This window comes from Capsicum annuum, chromosome 8 (assembly GCF_002878395.1).
Source record: "Capsicum annuum cultivar UCD-10X-F1 chromosome 8, UCD10Xv1.1, whole genome shotgun sequence".
Taxonomy (NCBI): domain Eukaryota; kingdom Viridiplantae; phylum Streptophyta; class Magnoliopsida; order Solanales; family Solanaceae; genus Capsicum; species Capsicum annuum.
This window is the reverse complement of record NC_061118.1, coordinates 141,787,918-141,810,449: the sequence shown is the minus strand read 5'-3', so window position 1 is coordinate 141,810,449 and position 22,532 is coordinate 141,787,918. Positions and strand designations below refer to the sequence as shown.

General features: G+C 31.6%; 1 protein-coding gene across 9 annotated transcripts; it reads left to right on the top strand.

Annotated features, from left to right (window-relative positions):
- The first annotated feature begins 12,207 nt into the window (after positions 1–12,207).
- Positions 12,208–22,303, top strand: LOC107839118 (E3 ubiquitin-protein ligase At1g63170). Of its 9 annotated transcripts, none has more exons than XM_047395860.1 (6): positions 12,208–12,359; positions 13,655–13,708; positions 13,838–14,480; positions 15,545–15,670; positions 15,767–16,043; positions 21,704–22,303. In XM_047395860.1, the coding sequence occupies exons 3-6, from the start codon at positions 13,879–13,881 to the stop codon at positions 21,905–21,907; spliced, it is 1,209 nt and encodes a 402-aa protein (XP_047251816.1). In that variant the 5' UTR covers positions 12,208–12,359; positions 13,655–13,708; positions 13,838–13,878; the 3' UTR covers positions 21,908–22,303. The 9 variants fall into 9 exon arrangements, with proteins under 9 accessions (XP_047251816.1, XP_047251815.1, XP_047251808.1 ...); XM_047395859.1 differs by having other exon boundaries at positions 13,655–13,742; XM_047395852.1 differs by having other exon boundaries at positions 12,208–12,608; positions 13,655–13,742.
- The last annotated feature ends 229 nt before the right edge of the window (positions 22,304–22,532 follow it).

Below are 22,532 nucleotides of genomic sequence, written 5' to 3'. Positions count from 1 at the left end.
GGTAAGATTGAGTGAGAGACGCGATTTAGGGTGAAGTGAGAAATGAGGTTTAATTTAGGAATTAGGTGTATTTGTTATGTGTAGGCCGGGTTATAATTTAGAAATGGGTTGGGTTAGCAAAACTTTATATATAAAATGTATAAACTAATTTAATATGTAACGTGGATAAATATAAACGCTCGAATTTAATAACACACAGCTTAACCTGGGATAAACTGCAAAGGGAATATTTTAACTCACTTTAAAGGACTAAAGTAAGTTAAACGGACAAATTTAAGAGTGTTTTGATGTCTTTTTTCTAATGTTAAGGGTGTAAATAAACTTATGTCTTGTAAAACACAATTTGCACCGTGCAAATTTGGCCTGATAAGAGATAACATGTACCTTGTGAATTTCTTTTTGTTTTCTCGATACCAAATATATTTTCAATCAATTTTTTACTACGCAGAGTATTGAAGAATCAAAATTAAAAATCACTAATTTAGGAAGTAAAAATTAAAGATCTCATAAAAAAAGTATAAATAACATAAATATCAACCCTTTTAGAAGTAATTACACACTCTCCCACTTTTTTAATTACTTTACTCTCTTTCCTTATTAATATACATAACATAGCTGACATATACATTGCATTCTGTGTATATGTTGAAATTTTTGTAATATGTTTAGGGAGTTGAAATTTTTTGTAATATTAGAAACATAAGTTGTGTATTTGTGTTATTTTTAGAAAAAAAAATCGTGGAATGATCATCCTTGTTAAATTAGTGAGAGGTCCAATAAGGAAGCACCAAATAATAATAAGCATTGTATGGTCTAAGCCTAACTAATTCACCACCAAAAAAGAAAAAGAAGAAAGTGAAAGGGTATCAATAAAACCCAAATGACAAAAAGATAATTAAAAAAAAATAATATAACAATGAAAATTCCTTGATAACTCGGGTAAAGCAAACAAAAATATACGAAGCTCCCTCTCATACAAAGAAAAAAAAAGGTCATGAAGAGCTGACACCATACGTATTGTTCTTTCCGTTTTAATTCAGTTAACTCATTTTTCTTTTTAATATGTTTTAAAAAAATTTATACTTTTTCAATTCTAACTTTCTACTGAATGTATTTAAAATCATAAAATTATAAATATTTTTACATACCTTTAATTTAAAATTACAGATTTAAAAGTTCTTTTTATTTGTCAAATCATTTAACTTTAAATTTGTGCCAAATTAAATAAACAAATCAAATTGAAAAGAAACTATTAATACTATATGAAGTTATTTGGTGTGAGATATAAAATATAATACTTTTAATATAAAATATAAAATTATTTTATTATTTTTTTAATTGAAAATATTAATTAATTTTAAAATTATTTATCTCATTATATACATTGAATAACTTATCCTTATAGCTACTAACTTGAGTAAATTGAAGAAAAGGTGTCATTTAAGTCTTGAATGAAGGATTGGTGACATTGACCAACTTAAAGGGTTAAACATAATTAAGAAACTTGATTAGGTTAATTGTGAACTTGATTAATATTTTATAAACTTGTCAATCTTTTCAAAAATACAAATCAAACTATACCCACAAAACTTCCCTCTCTCTGCAAATCAATCTCTCTTCTCTCTTTCTCTCGATAGTTTCTCTCTCTAACTTCTCCCAACCAACAACTTTTCAAATTTCTCCCTTCAATCTTCTGCAACTTCAACCTCTGGTGACAAATAGTTTTGAGTTCTTGCCCGTTTCTTTTTTACTTTCAACCGTCAGCCGATGTGACAACATTCTCCGGCGACAACAACTTCAAGTTCTTCATCATTTCTTTTCGATTTTCACAGGTAAAAATTAGGGCTTTTTAGTTATGACGAAAACGAGGAACTTGATTTGTTGGTGTTTGTTATTTTTTTTATGTTTTTTGTTATTTTTTTATGTTTGTTATTTTTTAGTTGAATTTCTCATCTGGATGTACCTGCTACTGCTATTTTTCAACAATAAATAAAACATGTAACGTGAATCAAACAGATAAGTAATCTGTTGCAACATATATGACTAATTAATTACAACAAACGAGTCATATGTTGCAACAGATAAGTAATCTGTTGCAACATATATGACTAATTAATTACAACAAACGAGTCATATGTTGCAACAACATGTGGGTAATCTATTGCAATAGATGCGTCATATGTTGCAACAGATTACTCATCTGTTACAACAGATTACTCATTTGTTGGATTCGTATTATAGTGTTGTAACATAAATCCAATATATGGGTCATTTGTTGCAACAGATTAGTCATATATTGCAACAAATTACCCACTTGTTGCAATAGATGACTCATATGTTAGATTCATGTTGCAGGTTCTACCTATTGTAGCAGTAGCAGATACACCAAATAAGAAATTCAACAAAAATCATAATTTTACCTACAAAATCACCTATGAAGTAATATCCATTCCAAGTGATATACGAGCAAAATTTGACCTAAAAAAATTTTAAAAATTTTAATAGGGGCACAACGAATAAGTAAAACACATAAAAAATTTCATGAAATAGGTAAAGAAGACAAAAATAGTATATCATACATCAAATGCAAAAGGATCAAGGGGGCAAATGTTTGTGTTCTCCAAAAAAGGTTTAAGTTTCCTAGTATTTTAATTATTTTCTAATAGATGACCCATCTGTTACAACAGATTTTCTATCTGTTTGATAATTTCCAACAGATGAATTATCTAATTCAACATGTTATCATTTATTGATTCAAATTAAGCAATTATTAGCAATAAATAAATTGATTTAGTTAAAATTAAAGACGTCTTTAAGACAATGGGACTAACATTTGAGTTCTCCTAAAAATGTTTGAGTTCACTAGTAGTTTAATTATTTTCCAACAGATGACCTATTTATTGCTACAAGTTAGTCATCTGTTGCAACAAATGTTTATAATAGGTTAGTCATTTGTTGATTCAAATTAAGCAATTATTAATAATAACTAAAATAATTTAATTAAAATTGAAGACAAATCTTTAATACAAGACCTTAGACAAGGGGATAAATGTTTGAGTTCTTCTAAAAACATTTGAGCTTTAATATTTTAAATTACTTTTCAACATATATCTTATCTATTTAATAATTTCCAATATATGAGTCATATGTTGCAATAATTTAGTCATCTGTTGCAACAGATATCTATATTTGTTTGATAATTTTTAATAGATGAGTTAGTTATTGTAACAGGTTAGTCATATGTTGCAATAGATGTCTGTATCTGTTTGGTCATTTTCAATAGATATCTTTAACTGTTTGGTCATTTCCAACATATTACTCATCTATTGCAACATGTTAGTCATCTATTGATTCAAATTAAGTCATTATTAGTAATAACTAAATTGATCTAACTAAAATAAAATATGAATTAATAAGTTCAATTACAGTTTAAATTAATCTCATGGTAATTACACAATCAGCTAAGTATGTTCGTCCTGAGTAGAGTGATCAACTAACCAATTTTATTTGAAATGATTCAAACTAAGCCATCATTAGAAATAACTATATTGATTTAACTAAAATTAAAGATGAATTGGTAAGTTTAATTACGATTTTAATTAATCTCATGGTAAAAATGGTGTATTGATAAATGATGATTTATTTTTTATTTCTATTGAATAAATCCTGCTATTGATTGATTTTTTTCAATAAATGAACAATCTGTTGCAATAAATAAATAATCTGTTGTAACAGATGAACCATATATTGTAAAAATGAATCAATTACTCCAACAGATGAGTCATATGTTGCAATAGAAGGGTCATTTGTTGTAACAGATGGACCATATATTACAATAAATAGATCATCTGTTGGAAGAACACAAGGGTCATGACTTTTTGATCATTTAATTAAAAAAATAATTTGTAAATAAATAATATGGAAAAATATGATAAACACGATTTTATAGCTATTTAATTTAAATAACTAGAGTATTAAAAAGGTGAAAAGTTATGACTTTTCACTTTTTTGTATTTAAATCTATTTTTTTGTAATTTAAATAATCAAAAAGTCATCAAGTTTGATTTAATTAAGAGATATAATTATTAAAAAGAGGTGAATGGTCGTGATTTTTTGTCTAACACACTGCACTAGTCACTCATTCAATCTTTTATAAATAGTCTCCTCGGCTCTATCTCTTGCATCTTGTTTTGCATAAAACCGTCATTATATCTTCAATCACTTTTCTTTCAAAAAATAAATTTCTTGTTCGTCCGTTGAGGTATGTTTTCTTTTCTTGCTCTAATATGAAAATTATTAACATGCATATATTTTCTAGTTAAGTTTCATTTTTTTTTTAAACTACCAGTTGGTAGTATATGTGATTTAGTGTTTACGTTATTTGTTCATGCATGTTCTAGATATGACTGGTTTGATTTGGTATATGGCGATTCTGCTTGACACCGTATAGGAAATTGAAAGGTTGGTTCATGAACTTGAGTGAGAGTTAGGCGCCGCGACAGTAAGGTTGCTTCGTGGGATTCGAAGGCTGAGGGGTCTGTTGCCCAATGAATTTCTGATTGACAATAATAATATTAATAATAATTAGGTTATATATTTTTTTATTATATGTAATTTATTTTATCGGATCTACCTAATGTTGTAAATATTTTTTATGTAATGGAGAAAATTTATATTTAATCGACTGAGTTTATTCTTATTTTTTTTATTCTGCCTATTTATTTAAAATGTTGAGAGGTGTAGGCTTTTAAGCGTTTGGGAGTGGAAAGAATCAATTACAAGAAAGAAAGTGTTTGGTTGAGAGCAAGGTCATAGACTAAAATTAAATAACAACACAAGATTATTTACTATTACAACAAAGTTAAAGATAGATTGATAACAGATGAAGTGTTTGGTTGAGAGCAAGGTCATAGACTAAAATTAAATAACAACACAAGATTATTTACTATTACAACAAAGTTAAAGATAGATTGATAGCAGATGGCCCATCTGTTGCAACAAATGGGTAATCCATTGGAAATGACCAAGTAGATAAAGACATCTATTGAAACAGATTGATCATCTATCGCAACAAATTAGTAATATGTTGAAAATGACCAAACAGATAAAGACATCTGTTGCAAAAGATTAGTCATCTATTGCAACAGATTAGTAATCTGTTGGAAATGACAAACAAATAAAATCATATATTGCAACAGATTGGTCATCTATTGGAAATGACCAACAGATAAAGACATTTATTACAACAGATGACTAATTTGTTACAACATATGTGTATATCTGTTTGATAATTTTCAACAAATGACTCATCTGTTGCTATAGGTTAAATCTATTGCAATAGGTTATACACTTAAATGATCATGTAATTACTATGAGATTAATTAAAATTGTAATTATTAAATCAATTTAGTTATTATTAATAATGGCTTAATTTGAATCATTTCAAACAAAATTAGTCAATTGATCACTCTACTCAGAACGAACACACTAAGATGATCGTGCAATTAATATGAGAATAATTGAAATTGTAATTGAACTTATCAATTCATCTTTAGTTTTAGCTAAATCAATGTAGTTATTACTAATAATGTCTTAATTTGGATCATTTCAAATAAAATTGGTCAATTAACACTTTACTCAAGACGAACACACTTAGATGATCATGTAATTACTATGAGATTAATTGAAATCGTAATTAAAATTATCAATTCATCTTTAATTTTAGTTAAATAAATTTAGCTATTACTAATAATTGCTTAATTTTAATTATTTCAAATAAAATTGGTCAATTGATCATTCTACTTAAGACGAAACAATTAGTTGATCATGTAATTACGATAAAATTAATTAAAATTGTAAGTGAACTTACTAATTCATCTTCAATTTTAGTTAAATCAATATAGTCATTTATAATTATGGCTTAGTTTGAATCATTTCAAATAAAATTGGTCAATTGATCACTCTACTTAGGACGAACATATTTAGGTGATCGAGTAATTACCATGAGATTAATTGAAACTGTAATTGAACTTATTAATTCATGTTTAATTCTAGTTAAATCAATTTAGTTATTAATAATATAATGGCTTAATATGAATCAATAGATGACTAACATGTTGCAAAGGATAAGTAATCTGTTGAAAATGACCAAACAGATAAAGACATCTATTGGAAATGACCAAACAGTTAAAGACATATATTGGAAATGACCAAACGAATATAGTCATATGTTGCAACAGATGACCAACCTATTGCAATAAATGACTTATCTATTGAAAATTATCAAACAAATATAGACATTTGTTGCAACAAATGACTAAGTTGTTGCAACATATGACTCATCTGTTGAAAATTATCAAACATATAGGATATATATTGGAAAATTATTTAAAATACTAAAGCTCAGGTGTTTTTAAGAGAACTCATATTTGTCCCCTCATCTAAGGTCTTGTCTTTAATTTTAGTTAAATCAATTTAGTTATTACTAATAATTGCTTAATTTGAATCATTTCAAATAAAACTTATCAATTGATCATTCTATTAATGACGAATACATTAATTGAAATTGTAAGTGGACTTATCAATTCATCTTTAATTTAGTCAAAATCAATTTAATTATTACTAATAATGACTTAATTTGAATCATTTCAAATAAAATTGATCGATTAATCACTCTCCTTAAAACGAATACACATAGTTGATTATGTAATTACTATGGGATTAATTGAAATTGTAAGTGAACTTATCAATTCATCTTTAATTTTAGTTATATCAATTTAGTTATTACGAATAATGGCTTAATTTGATTCATTTTAAATAAAATTGGTCAATTGATCACTCTAATCATAACGAATACACTTAGTTGATCATTTAATTACCATGAGATTAATTACAATTGTAAGTTTAGTTTTAGTTAAATCAATTTAATTATTACTATTAATGACTTAATTTGAATCATTTCAAATAAATTGATGGATTGATCACTCTACTCAGGACGAATACACTTAGTTAATCATGTAATTACTATGAGATTAATTGAAATTGTAAGTGAACTCATCAATTCATGTTTAATTTTAGTTAAATCAACATAGTTATTACTAATAATGACTTAATTTACATCATTTCAAATAAAATTGGTCAATTAATTATTCTACTAAGGATGAAACACTTAATTGATCATGTAATTACTATGAGATCAATTGAAATCGTAATTGTACTTACTAATTCATATTTAATTTTAGTTAAATCAATATAGTTATTTCTAATAATGGTTTAATTTGAATTATTTCAAATAAAATTGGTCAATTAATCATTCTACTCAGTACGAAACACTTAATTGATCATGTAATTACTATGAGATTAATTAAAATCGTAATTGAACTTACTAATTCATCTTTAATTTTAGTTAAATCAATATAGTTATTTCTAATGATGACTTAGTTTGAATCATTTCAAATAAAATTGGTCAATTGATCACTCTACTCAGGACGAACATACTTAGTTGATCGTGACCATGAGATTAATTGAAACTGTAATTGAACTTATTAATTCATATTTTATTTTAGTAATCAATTTAGTTATTACTAATAATGGCTTAATTTGAATCAATAGATGACCAGCATGTTAGAACAGATGAGTAATCTATTGGAAATGACCAAGCAGATAAGAACATCTGTTGGAAATGACCAAGTAAATATAGATATTTGTTGCAACAAATGACTCACTTGTTACAACAACTAATTCATCTATTGAAAATTATCAAACAGATATAGACATTTATTGCAACAGATGACTAAGTTGTGCAATATATGACTCATCTGTTGAAAATTATTAAATAAACAAAATATGTTTCGAAAAGCAATTTAAACTACTAAAGCTCAAATATTTTTTAGGAGAATTCAAATGTTTTTTCCCTTGTCTAAGGTCTTGTCTTCAATTTTAATTAAATTAGTTTAATTATTATTAATAATTGCTTAATTGAATCAACAAATGACTAACCTGTTATAAGCATTTTTTGCAACAGATGACTAACTTGTTGCAACAAATAGGTCATCTGTTGAAAATAATTAAAATACTCGGGAACTCAAACATTTTTAGGAGAACTCAAATGTTTGTCCCATTGTCTTAAAGACTTGCCTTTAATTTTAGCTAAATCGATTTAGTTATTACTAATAATTGCTTAATTTGAATCAACAGATGACTAATATGTTGCAACATATGATTCATCTGTTGAAAATTATCAATCAGATAGAAAATCTGTTATAACAAATGGGTCATCCATTAGAAAACAATTAAAATATTAGGAAACTTAAACGTTTTTAGGAGAACTCAAATGTTTTTCCCCTTGATCCTTTTGCATTTGCTGTGCGATATATTATTTTTGTCTTCTTTACCTGTTTCATAAAAATTTTCATGTGTTTCACTTATGCATTGTGCCCCTGTTGAAATTTTTAAATTTTTTTGAGGTTAAATTTTGTTCGTATATCACTTGGACATTACTTCATAGGTGATTTTATAAGTATAATTATGATTTTTTTTTGAATTTTTTATTTGGTAAATCTACTACTGCTACTGTAACGATCTAAAAATTTGATGAAATATGTAAAATTTATGTTTTTGTATGATTTGACTGTTTTACCCCTCCTTGTAGTTGTATTATGATATTTTTGGGGTGTGGGAGTGATTGACATGATTTTCGATGTATTTTGGTATCATTTATGCAATATTGTGGTTTTTGATGGCTTCGAGAGCTTTATTTTGGACTTATGTAGATATCTTTTGATCCGTACGATGGATGGCTGAACGAACTGTGCCAGCAGCTCCGAAATATTAATTTTAGGTTAGGTAGACCTTTGGTTCAGGTCTCGGTGCATCCGAGCTCATTTCGACCTATTGTCGGAAAGTTGGAAAATTGGAAATATGGATGTGGGACCCACATTTGATCAAAACGATCTCTGATGGAAAATCCGGCATCTCCAGCAGATCCAGAATATCAATTTTAGGGTGTTAGTGTATTTGGTATGATTTTACGGCTTTTAAATCTCATTTCGACCCTCGGTTTAGAAAATTGTAATTTCGGGTTTTGAGGGTCAACTTTTTGAAAACGATACTTTTTTAAAAATCTGATATCTCCATCGCGTTCGGAACGTCGAATTTAGTTTGGTTGCATAGTTCATTTTCATAAATCGGACTCCAAACGAATCGCGGGCACTCCGTCGAAGTCTATTTCGACTTAAGGGAAAAAAATCTGCACAGAGCAGATTTTTCACCTTTTTTGGCCCATTTTACTCATTTTCATTTTTGCTCTTGAGTGTTAAACCCTAAAATAGTGTGGGAGCTTAAAAGTAAAGTTTGTGAGAGCTTGGGAAGCTAGATTAACACTTTTTTCTTTGTTTTATTACGTATTAAAGGTAAGAATTTACCCTTTTCTTAGTAATTTCTCAAAATCTCAAAAATCTTAGAGCATGATTTTAAACCTAAATTTTACTTCTTTCACTTGAATAATATTTTTATCTTATAGTTACTAGTTTTTCATCAATTTAACCTTCAAACAACTCTGATTCTTGATTTTAATTCGAATTTCAAAGATTTTATCCGGTAAAGCTCAAAATGGTTTTTCTTCGATTTGAACCACGTTTTTTACTCTATTTAGTTTGAATTTTCAGCTGTAGGTTCTTAAAAATATGGAGAATATATTTTGAATTAAAATTTCGATTTTGCCCTTCTTTTTCGAAAACCTATTTTGGGGGTCCGTTTTGACTTCGAACCAAAAGTAGTCAATATGGGTGTTATTGGTTTTGTCTTGATGCGTACATTTCATATTTGATGTTTTTAGTGAAGTTTGTGATTGTTCGTGAAAAGTAAGGTCGCGGGTTCAAGTGTAGAGGATCGGTTTCAGCTTTCGAGGTAGGTTATGACTTAACTCTTTCAGACTGAGTTGGGTAGTAAATGATAGTACAAAATGCATGTTAAGGGTGGGAACTAATCTTGAAAAATGGCTATCTATGTGTTGTGCCCCCGTGGGGGCTTGTATGTGATGTAATTGTCGAAATTGAGATATTATGTGATATTTGTGACCGTGTGGGGTCCTATGTGATATTGATAGCCTTGAATACATATGAATAACTGTATTGTATTGTTAAAATGCTAATGTGGTACCATTGGTGTATTGTGATTATATTCATACTTTATTGGCAAATGAGACATATGAAAATTCATGGATGATACGAAAATAATGAGCGAATATTGACGCATGTGGTTATGGAAATGTATCATTGTGGTTGGTTGTGGAAATATATCATGTGGTTGTTTGTGGAAATACTCATTGTGATTGGTTGTGAGTATTACATCTTTATATCATACTCATTCATGAAACATTGGTACCACCATGACAACATCTGAGAAACATTGGCAACACCTTTTTAAAAGATATTGTAACACCTTATAAAACCCTTTTCCAAGAGATGTGCTAGAAAGGAGATATGAGATATGTGAATTGTATACGGGTTGATGAACCCCCATGGGTCCTGCATTGAGAGGCTTGCCTCCGTAGGTGTATATGGGGATTGTGCAACAATCCCGGAGGTTATGCGACGACCTCGTGCATCATCATCATATACATTGCACTTACTTTATTGTATTATATTGTGTTGTATTGGCATATTGACTTGTCATCTATGTATTTATCGTATCTTCTTTTACTTGTATTTGATGATCTTGTATATGCATGATCCTCTTGTTCTTTTTATATATGATATAAGACGTACTTTTGTTCTATCTTGGTGTGATGTTGCAATATATGTGAGATATATTAAGAATTGTTAGTGCAAGCGGTGTGGGCTACCGTTGTGGGATATTTTCTGATTGCAGGTGATGTGACTTTAATGTATATTTTGTCTGCTTTATTTACCACTTTGCTTGGTCAGCCTATGATACCTACTGAGTACAAGTGGACCGTACTCATGCCTACTGCGCTCTTTCGGTGCAGGTCCTAGCTCGAGTGGACCTAGCTTACTTGACTCGGGCGATTGTTGGAGCTTCTAAGGAAGCGGTTGGACATTCATACGTCCAAAATTCGCTTCTATCTTTCTATAGTATTTATGTCTTTATTAGTATTTGGAGACAGCTATTATTCATTTGTGGTTATTTTTCCGATGCATTTGACTCTTGGATTGTAATAGTAGTTTTTACACTATTAACACCTGATTTTGGGCATGATTGGTATTTTGGATAAGTTCTTTCCGCAGTGTTATGATTATTTATATGGTTTGGCTTTGTTCTTACCTTGAGATATCTCTGTCTTTTTCTCATGTCGTATCAGTTTGGGTGATAGGCTTACTTGTCAAGGTACGCCACGACAAGTGCCATCATGACCCTTATTTTTGGATCGTGATAGCTACAATGGATAAAACCTGCAAAATAAATCCAACATATAAGTCATTTGTTGCAACAAGTAAGTAATTTGTTGTAACATATGACTAATCTATTGCAACATATAACTAATATGTTGCAACAGATTAGTCATATATGTTGCAACAGATTACTCATCCGTTGCAACAAATTAGTCATATATGTTGCAACAGATTACTAATATGTTGGATTCACGTTACATGTTTTCTCCGTTGTTGAAAAAATAACAGTAGCAGATACACCCAGATGAGAAATTCAACTAAAAATTATAATTTTACTTACTAAAATCACCTATAAGTAATGTCCAAGTAATATACGAATAAAATTTGACCTAGAAAAATTTGATCAAGTATCGACAGTAGCGATAACAACAACAATGTTCAACAGCAAGAAGATGATGATGATGAACAAGAAAAGATGATAATGAAGAACAAGATGATGATAATGAAGAAGAAAATGGTGAATAAAGCAACAACAAAAATTGTGAAGAGAGAGAAAAATCTAATAAATGAGAAGAGAGAAAAACGTATCTTTTTTCCCCTTCGTTTCTAATTATATTAGGTCTTACATTGGATCAAAATGTAAATTAAAAAACTTATGAGTTATTTTCAAATTTTTCTTAATCCTTAATAAAATAATTATCAGCTACACTCAATTAATAAAATTTAAGTCACCTACATTTTATTTTAAAACTGTTTTGTCACTTTTAGCTCAAATGCCTACTAACTTATAGCTATTTTAAAAATAATTAATTTAAGGATAACTTTTCTTTGATGACACTGTAAAGCAAACAAAATACAACAAGCTCAAAGAAAAAACAAAGGAAAAAGGGCCAGGAAGAGCTGACGCCATATATATGAGTATTATTTATCGATAAAAATAAAAATCTACACCCAAATTCTTCCAAAGAGAGAAGAGAAAACGCGTGAAGTGAGAAATCGATAGCTGAAGTGAGTGTTGTTTAATCCAAAGGAATTTTTGTTTGCTTTCGATTTATCTGTTTCTTCGGGTACAGGTCAGTACTCACCCAAACACACCTATCCACACAATTTACAGGAAAAAAAATTGAAAAAAATGTTGAGGTATTGAAATGGATCGTCAAGAATTTGAATTATAGATAAAACCTGGATAGGAAATTGAGTTTATAGCATGATTGGTGATGATTTGGGGAAGAAATGGGTGCATTTATGTTGTTCTTGGTACTTTCTTTTGTTAATCTGTTGTTTATTGGGGTTTTTAAATTTTATTGGAGTGATTAATTGTACCGAAAGGTCAACGTGTAGGTGGGGGTTTTGGGGGGGGGGTTGGGGGTTTGGGTGATGACCTACAACTGGGAATTGGGGTTGTTGATTTCTTTTAAGTGGGGTTATTGCTGTGAGTTATTTACTGTATTGTTCTAGTTTGGTTGGGTTAGTGGGTTCTTACTGGATTTGTATTTTGGGGATTACTGATTGAAGTAGCTATTTAGCTGGTGTTTGCATTGTTAACTGTGGGTTCTGTGGTTTGATGACTGGGAAGAAACTTTAGTGTGTGAGTTTTGGTTGTTCGTTGTGTGATTTGAGCTGTGAAATTAGGCTATACTATGCTGGGTTCTGTTGTGTGATTGCAAATGTATCCTATTGGCTCTTGGTAAATTGCATTGCTGGTATAATGTAAGGATTGTTATAGAGTTTCTTGAGTCGAGGGTCTATCAGAAACAACCTCTCTACCTTGACGTAGAGGTAAGGCCTGCGTACACTCTACCCTCCTTAGACCCAACTTTGTGGGACTACACTGGGTATGTTGTTGTTGTGTTATAGAGTTTCTTGAGATAGCACTAAGCATCAGGGTTTTTATGAGCTAGTTCTATACTGTGCCTAATTGGGTGCCTGGATGGATATTAGATTTATGGCAATGCTTAGTGAATGGATCACCAAATAGTCCCTGGTATAAGTGGAGTAGTTGAATTGTTGAGTTTTGATATTTTAAAGGTCATGACAATAATATTGAACATTCAGTAAATGATTTTTCTGGGGAAGTTGTGGATAACCAATCTATGCATCGTCTTATTGAATTATGTTGGTAGTTTTACATTTTGTGTGTTCATCGTATCACACAATGTCAGTTGTCCTTAGACCAAGGTTGACTGGTTATGATTTTTCTTGCTTCCTTCCTGCTTTTTCCTTCTTTTCTTTTGAGCCTGGGTGATGGTCTCATGCTCTTCAAGTTGAGACGCGAGAATACTTACGATTCTGCTTTTGAACAGAAAAACTGCTTAGACTTCTCATATAAAATCTGCTGCAGTCCCTGGATTAACGTGGTGAGTGTGAAGAGGAGGAGAATATTTCATTCTGGTGAACTCATACTTGCTCTGCTTAAGACTTTTGCATCCCATGTTTTCTATACTTATCTCTCAGTCAGTGGACTTAGATGGCCCTTTCCTCAATAGGGCTACACCGGAAAAGCCAAACTAACCAGTTTCAATTATTAATGGAGCAAGCTGATAACCGTAGCAACAATGAGCATGTTATTGACATAACTAGTAGCACTGATGCATCCTCATCAAGCAACCCCCATGATAGACCAGTCAATAATGTGCTTCATGATCAAGCTGAACATCCCCCATCAACAAGCACTGCAGTGCCCGTCCCCCAACATGCATTTTCTTCTACTAATAATAGATCAAACTTGAGGAACTCATCATTTGTTCGACGAGGAAATGGGCGCCGCCATCGGAGTCCTCTGAATTCCGTGCTATGGATATCCATCGAACTAGTCTTGACATTGAGCCAAATAATTGCAGCAATTGTAGTGTTGGCCATATCAAGGGATGAACACCCACGTGCTCCACTATCCCAATGGATAATTGGTTATGCATCTGGGTGTGTAGCAATCCTCCCTCTTCTCTATTGGCGTTTTCGTCACAGAAACCAAAATTCAGATCAGGATTCATCTCAGCAGACTCAGATTTCTTCCCAGGCTGAACACTCGGTCAGACCTTCCTCTAGTACAAGGAGTTCAGAAGGCGAAGGTCGTCAGACAACTGGTACAGCTTCTTCAGGTGGTCAAAGTAGTGGACTAATGAGCAGAAGGTGTGTAATCTTGTTGTTTACGTGGTACTTGTCCCTGCTAAACACTCTCCTAAATCTTTTGAATTTCAAGGCCAGAATTTTCATTCCTGGCATTTTTTGGTTTAACATTGCACTTTATGTGCTATTGCAAGAGTGGACATGTGCAATCATTGTTTTTATATGCTTCTCTGATTTGAGTAGGCATAAATAGCAAGATGGGGCCGAAAGGCATCATTTACCAAGTGAAATAGGCCTATTTTAGTTCGATCATTGGTTTGCCATTTTAAGAGTTGTAAGAAAATTATGGCCGTTCTGGTATAAATATAAGGTTTTGTCAATATCAAGTGTAAGACTATAGTTTTCTCTCTGTGACTACTTATCACAGAATTGATATTTTACTACCACTTTAGCTTTGTCAAGTTCATCTGCAGTTCAACTTGATTACTGATAATTGTGGTTTCTAGAACTTACGAAATGAAGAACTTTTGAAACTATGTTTCTTAAGATCCTAATTAACAACATGAAGAACTTTTGAAACTATGTTTCTTAAGATCCTAATTAACAATTTGAGACTATAACATAATGTGAAGGTGAGCCTTGGAGTAACTGGTAAAGTTGCTACCATGTGACCAAGAGGTCATGGGTTCAAGCCTTGGAAACAGCCTCGGGCAGAAATGCAAGGTAAGGCTGCGTACGATACACCCTTATGGTGGGGCCCTTCCCCGGACACCGTGTATAGCGGTAACTTTAGTGCACCGGGCTGCCCTTTAGACTATAACATAATGTCTAATGGATATTTTGCTGAATATATATGTCTTTAAGACTCATCTCCTTTTTGCCAAGCTTTAGTTGTTATTTCTAGAACCAAGGACACGACCTTAAAACAATGATGTCTTGTCTTCATCTAATTGAGACCATTGCATAAAATTATAACAAATGTTTGGATGATAATATCTGCATGACAGTGCTCTTCCTTCTCCATTGTTTTACATTCATTTGGTATTGGAAACCTGTAATGAAATTAATGTACAAGGAGCAATGTGCCATGGAATTGAAGACTAAAGGAGCTCATTTCCCTATTGCAGGATAAAGGCACTTGTTGAGTACTTCAAAATGGCATTAGATTGTTTTTTTGCAGTGTGGTTTGTGGTTGGAAATGTGTGGATATTTGGTGGACACTCTTCTTCCTCTGAGGCTCCTAACTTGTACAGGTTGATGTTTCACTAGTGTCTTCATTTTGGGGTATTTCGTTACTTTCTGCCTTCTCTACCAGCATCCTATTTGCTCATGTTTCTATTTACTCACAGGTTGTGTATAGTATTTCTAACCTTCAGCTGTATCGGGTATGCCATGCCGTTTATTCTATGTGCAACAATCTGCTGCTGCCTCCCTTGCATTATTTCAGTCATGGGCTTCCGAGAAGATCTGACTCAAAACAAAGGTGCCACACCAGAATCAATTAACGCTCTTCCGACCTATAAATTTAAGGTAAAGAAAAGCAAAAGTGGCAACAAAGAGGCTGCTGAAGGTGGGATTGTGGCTGCAGGAACAGAAAAGGAGCGTGTGATTTCAGGAGAAGATGCGGTAAATTTATTTCCTTACTGTCAGATTTGTCTGCTTTATTTTCTGTCCATCTTCGCAGCAAAATTTCTTTTCCTTTTAAATAAGAATTTACGTGACAAATTCTCTTTTGAAGAGTGAAGAAACTTTATCTGCTTGAACTTCCAACCATCCTCCACTAGAAAATGAGGCTAAGAGAGAAAAAAGAGAATTATTTACTCTCTCTCTCGTCACTGCTATTGCAAAGTCGGATCCTGTGGTAAACATACCTTCTTGCTCTGGCTGGCAGTAGAAACAGATTATTTCGAGTTGATTTTAGTTTGGTTTTGCAACATAGGTTTGAAACAGCGCTACAATTTCAGAGCTTCTTTTTCTGCTTTTGAATAACAATTGTATCTGAAAGGAATCTGAATCCTGTTATGCTGCTTTTCATCGGTTCCCGTTCCATTGAGACACTAAGACACTATTGCTGGAAAACTACAATGTATAACTTTTTCTTCTTCTCTATCCCTCTGGTAGTGGGATTTGAAACTTTGTGGATTTCGGTACCTGAGTGTGTGCCTTATAACCTCTAGCATTACTTCTTACTTAAGTACAGAGCAAAACCTCCGAGGATCTTTTGATGACACTCTCAAATTCCACACACTTTGCATTTTAGATGAGTATGATGATGAAGTAGAAGCCATATACTTTCCTATTTATAGATTAGAATCTTCTTCTAGACTCAATTCGTTCCCACTATATTCTATAAGATAGTTGCTGCTGTTTATTTTTAACCATATGGTGAGAAGAAAAAATAGGTAAAGGCTTGTGTTATCCATTGTACTTGAATCTAGACATAGGTAAGTGAGTTTAAATGACATCTAACAGAAATGGTCTCAAGTTCATATGCATGTTTGCCTTCAGAGGCCCTTTATGATACAACTTCAGCACTTCAGCAAACATACAGTTTGGGGTTCTTCCTCAAACTGATGCAAGACAATTTTAAAAAAATATACTGCCTACATTTAGATTGGTTTATCTTGTTGCTTGGTTCTGCTTATGAAGAAGAATCAATGTTTGAGACGATTTTTTCTGCTTAGGGTGGGCAATGTTCCATCCCTACATTTTCTACCAAAGTGAGTTGCGCAAAATGACTTTTAATATGCATCCAAGGGTATTGCCTAGTTGTCAATGGCGTGGGTTGAGCACCATGAGGTCTCAGGTTCAATTCCTAGTAGAGACAAAAACACTAGGTAATTTCTTCCTATTTGTTCTAGTCTTGGTGGACAGAGTTGATGCTGGTGGGAGGTATCCCGTGGAATTAATTGAGATGTGTGCAAGCTGACCTGGAAACCTCGGTTATCAAAAAAGAAAAAAGTTGACTTCTAACATATTACAAATTTAAAGATTCCACTAAAACTATGACTGGTAGAATATAATGATCTCTCAAAAGCAAACCACCACTTTGTCATGTCCATAGTTTTTAATATGTTTTGCTGATGAATAGATGTTGAAGATTTTGAGTTGTGATTCTCTCAATCCAATTTGCGTCTTTTACAAGCTCCTAACTAGAAATATGAACATTCTGACCATTTTCTTCTTTCTTGAGAGAATAGCTTATATGTATTTATTTATATGTTATAGACAACCTTCTCTTTCCTTGGCTATTCAGACTCTGGCAAAGTGTTATTTTTCCTTGTTTAGTGGCTTTGATAGTAGAAATGGTTGATGAAATGTACTTGTGATTTCAAATTGTACACTTGCGACCTCTCCCACCCTCCTCGCTGGCCTTCTCTATCGTTCCGATTTCCTAGCAGCTGTAGTTTGATGAAATAAATATTTCAATGCAAAACTTACTGGAGGATCTCAGGAGGGTAAAACATGTCTGGTATGATAACCGTATGATATATGAAATGAAAAAAACTATTGTGTTACATGACTTGGGTGAATATGGAGACCCCTCTGCAGATGGGTGAAGAATATAAGTGAAACCTTTATCTCCTTAAACTACCCATTAGGGAATATTGACCAAATTCATTTGTCAATAAAGGATTTTTAATTTTTTTTATATTCAAAACCCATTGGAAAGGAAAAGGGAAAATTAGCCGAATTAGCCACTATTGGATTTTTATTACCACTTAAAGCCTAATTTTCAATAAATTACAATTCATAGCCCCCACTTGCCTATTAATTATTCCTAATTACAATTCATAGCCTTTCTCATGCATTTTCTCTCTTTTTCTATTTTCTATTATTCTCTTCTTTTTTTTTCCTTTTTAAGTCTTTTTTTCTTCAGTTTTCTTTTTCCTTTTTCTGTTGTTTTCTCTTTATTTTTTCTTTTTTCACTTTTTTCTTTTTATTTTTATTCATTTTTTTCTTTTTCTTTTTTTCCTTTTCATTTTTCTCCTTTTTTATTTCTTCCTTTTTGGAGTATTTTTTCTCCTTTTTTTTTTCTTTTCAATTTCTCTCCTTTTCATTTGTGTGAACTAGCAAACACAAATACAAGTGCGAACTATAAAATACAAATACAAATGTGAACTATAACATACAACTACAAGTGCGAACTATAAAATACAAATTCAAATGCGAACTATAATATATAAATACAAGTGTGAACTATCATTTGTATTTTTTAATTCTTGAAAAGGAACGATTGATTTTCTTTCTAGGACTACTTGTTTGTATTTATTGATACTAGTTGTATTTATTTATACAAATAAATACATTTATTTATACAAATAAATACAACTCAATTTCTTATACAAATACAATATATACAAATACATATTGTATTTGTATTTGTAAAATCATTTGTTTCATTTGTTTGTCATTTTATTTGTATCAAGTGATATTTGTTTATTTACAAATATGAATGATAATTTTGATATACAAATACAAAATGGTACATTTGTATCAAATGATACATTACATATTTATATATTTTAGAATCACGAAAATACAATTAATGTACTTGTTTGAATACAAATTCAAATGATAAATTGTACATAGTCACGACTAAATACAATATGCAATCAACTTACAAATACAAAATAATTTCTTAAAAATAAAAAGGTTATGAAGAAAGAATACAAATACAAGTATAATTCAAATATAATCTAAATATACAAACACAATAAAACCATAATATAAATATAATCCAATATAATATGCAATCAATTATAAAATACAAATACAAAATAGTTCTTTAAAATACAAGTGTGAATTATATAAAATATAAATGATGGCGCAAACTAACAAATACAAATACAAGTGCGAATTATTAAATACAAATACAAATACAAATACAAATGCAATCTATAAAATATAAATACAAGTGTGAACTTAAAATACAAATACAAATACAATTATATCAATAAATACAAAAATATAAATGGCGGTGTGACTACAAATACGATAAACAATTGTGGTATTTACGTTATCATCCATGACTTGTGCTTGACTAGTCATATTTTTCGAAAATACAAAAAATAGAAAATAGAAAAAAAAAAATAATAAAGAAAATAAGTACAAAAAAGAAAATAAGAAAAAATCAAAGAAGAAAAGGAAAGAAGAAAGAGAAATAGAAGTTAGAGATTAAAGAGAGAAAAAATTAAAAAACGAAAAGAAAGAAACGAAAAAATAAAAGTAGGAAAAAATAGAAAAAAGAAGAAAAAATTGGAAAAACACAAAAATAAAAAAATATAAAAAAAGATAATGGTAGTGTTAGACAAGAAAATATTCAGTTCAATGAGATAAACGTGCTTGAGATTTTTTCTTTTTAAAAATATTGAATTCCATTATTGCCGCGACTAAACAGGGACTGTATTCATATTTTATATGAATACATACTATCTGTAAAATCGAATACAGCGGGCATAAATCGAATACAACAGCTATAAATGGTAATTATGTAAAATATGGCTATGGAAGGAGGGTTTTATAGCAAAATGCTGCTATTTTTGAAAGATCCCCAAAGGAAAATGCAAGTGAAATCATACAAAAAACGAGAAAGGGACGGGAGATACTTTATATGAGAGAATCACAAAAATCTGAGTGGTCGAGCATCCAATCAATTGAAAATGAAGGTTAATAGAAAAAGACTAGGAACTATTATTGTTGCTGTAGCATTATAGTCTGTATTGTTACTCTTGCAATTGTTGGGGCAAATTTGACTTCTCCTGTTCCCATTCATGATACTTTTGAGTTATAGGTAACTGACTGCTGAAAAGGGTTGTGTGGCTATGTAATTTGCTAAATCAAGGTAGAAAAAAGATGTGAAGAGCAAATAGTGGGTGGAGACTTGTGCTAAGCTAAGGGGTAGAGAGTTGCAGAGATTAGAGTAGGAGTTGAGAGTTGGGTGAAACAATCACATATCAACCTGAGATATCCTACATCCAAAATTTGCCTGAACTTTGTGGATACATTGCCTTTTTCAAGACTGAAATCGTATATAGACCAATCAAAATGGAAGATAAAATTGCTAGCTTACGTACTGCCTAGCTAGTTGCCACTCAAAAGTTAATTGCTATTCCCTTCCAACAACTTGTCTTCCAGATCTTTATCATTCCCTAGCCTTCTGGAGAAACTGCTAGACTACTACTGCAAGCCCAAATCCATAGGGTCAGAATTGGCACTTTGAGCAAGCATCGGTGAATATATAAGCATCCGCTGCAATCAATCAATAAATTATGCTGAACTACTGGAGATAATTATTCATGGAAAAAGAAAGTCCTGATGTATATGGATATATGTACTTAATTTTGCATCAAGTCTGGTTATACGGTTTGAGTTGGTGATAATATGGTTTCTTTGTCTATCTTCGTGTAATCCCCTTGCAACCTGTTCTTGATAATGCATTATGAAGTTCAGAAATTAGTGCAGCGAGGAGCGCTTAAGGGGGAGGGGGAGTCCAGTTATATGGTGGGCGTTGGTGATAATATGGTTTCTTTGTCTATCTTTGTGTAATCCCCTTGCAACCTGTTCTTGATAATGCATTATGAAGTCCAGAAACGAGTGCAGCGAAGAAAGCATCAGTTCTCATAGTGAGGCTTAGACCAACAGGGTAGGGCGCGGGCCCTCAATCCTCAACCCCGACCTACACAAGTGGTTTTTTAAATGTAATGAATCTTTTTGTTACCAATAAGAAAATACAGAGATGAACATGGGTAAATCAGAATTAGCAGAAATGTAGGTTCTACTTGAGATCATACTGTTGACTGGTAAGTATTTTTCGAACTGTCCTATGTAGAACATGTTGATTCCATAGTGCAGTTTACTATCAAGAGTAGAAAGATAATATGCTTCTCATATGCCTAAGAATGTTCTGAATTTCTTAGTGACTTGCTCTGCTTCCAATCTTCTTCAGAACAGAAAATCAAGTTGCCACAATGCCTTCGATTTGTAACTTTTTCCCATTTTCTATTGTTTGATGTCATACTATTTTCTGCTTTTGCACGTTGCTTGATGTCATAACAACGCCATTGTTATTGGAAAATTAGAGAAAATGTATAGATTCTAAAGCTTGGGTGTAATGTTTAATCAAAATGATAAAGATCACAAATATAGTTGTCATTGCTGCTGGAAAAGTACTGTGTGTAACAGTGCACAATCCAAAAAGAAATTGTTGTAATGAAAGGGCATGTAACCTTTTGAATTACTTCCGTCAATTCATTTAAGAATCCTTTTTAACTTTGGTTTAACAGGTATGTTGCATTTGTTTGGCAAAGTATGTGAACAATGATGAGCTGAGGGAGTTACCCTGTTCTCATTTCTTCCACAAAGACTGTGTGGATAAGTGGCTGAAAATCAACAACTCATGTCCCCTTTGCAAAGCTGAGGTCGGTGAGACCCTTGTGAGCTCTTTTACTGAAGCAACTGCAAATTTGCGTCAGAGTTCCGCTTTTTAAGTTGCCACCCTGTCCACATGCTAGTATAGGTTTTGCTTTTTAAAACAATAGTAGTTGCCTTCATATATATTTCTATTCTTCCATCACTCTTCTGATTTTCTTTTGGGCTAAAAGTTGTTAGCTTGCTCTAGATTATACAATTTCTGTTGCAAAACATGTAAGGTGATAAGATTGCTCAGTCAGTTAGTAGAGCAAGCCATCTGTGGCATCTTTTCCACGGTGGCATTGATGTGAAAATTTGGTGTATGATGCCAATAATATTAAACACATGATGGTATTAGCAATTAAACATGTAGCTGATGTCAAAAGATTTGCCAGTTGCCATCAGCCTGTAGGCTTCTACTTTTCCTGTAATTAAGGAACAAAGTGAAAATGCAAGGGATTATATTTGCGAAAGAGGTGTATCGACCTTCATCGATCATATCTTTCTCCACTGCCGGTGTGTTTGGTATAGAGGAAAATATTTTTCGATCTTTTCATGTTTGGTTGGTCAAAATATTCTCTAGGAAAATAAGTTCCTTACAAATAAGGAAAATGACTTAATGAAAGAAGGGAAAACAGGTTGCGTAAGTGCCATTCCTAGTTCATTGTCAATTCATTTTCACAATAACATTTTCCTTCATGC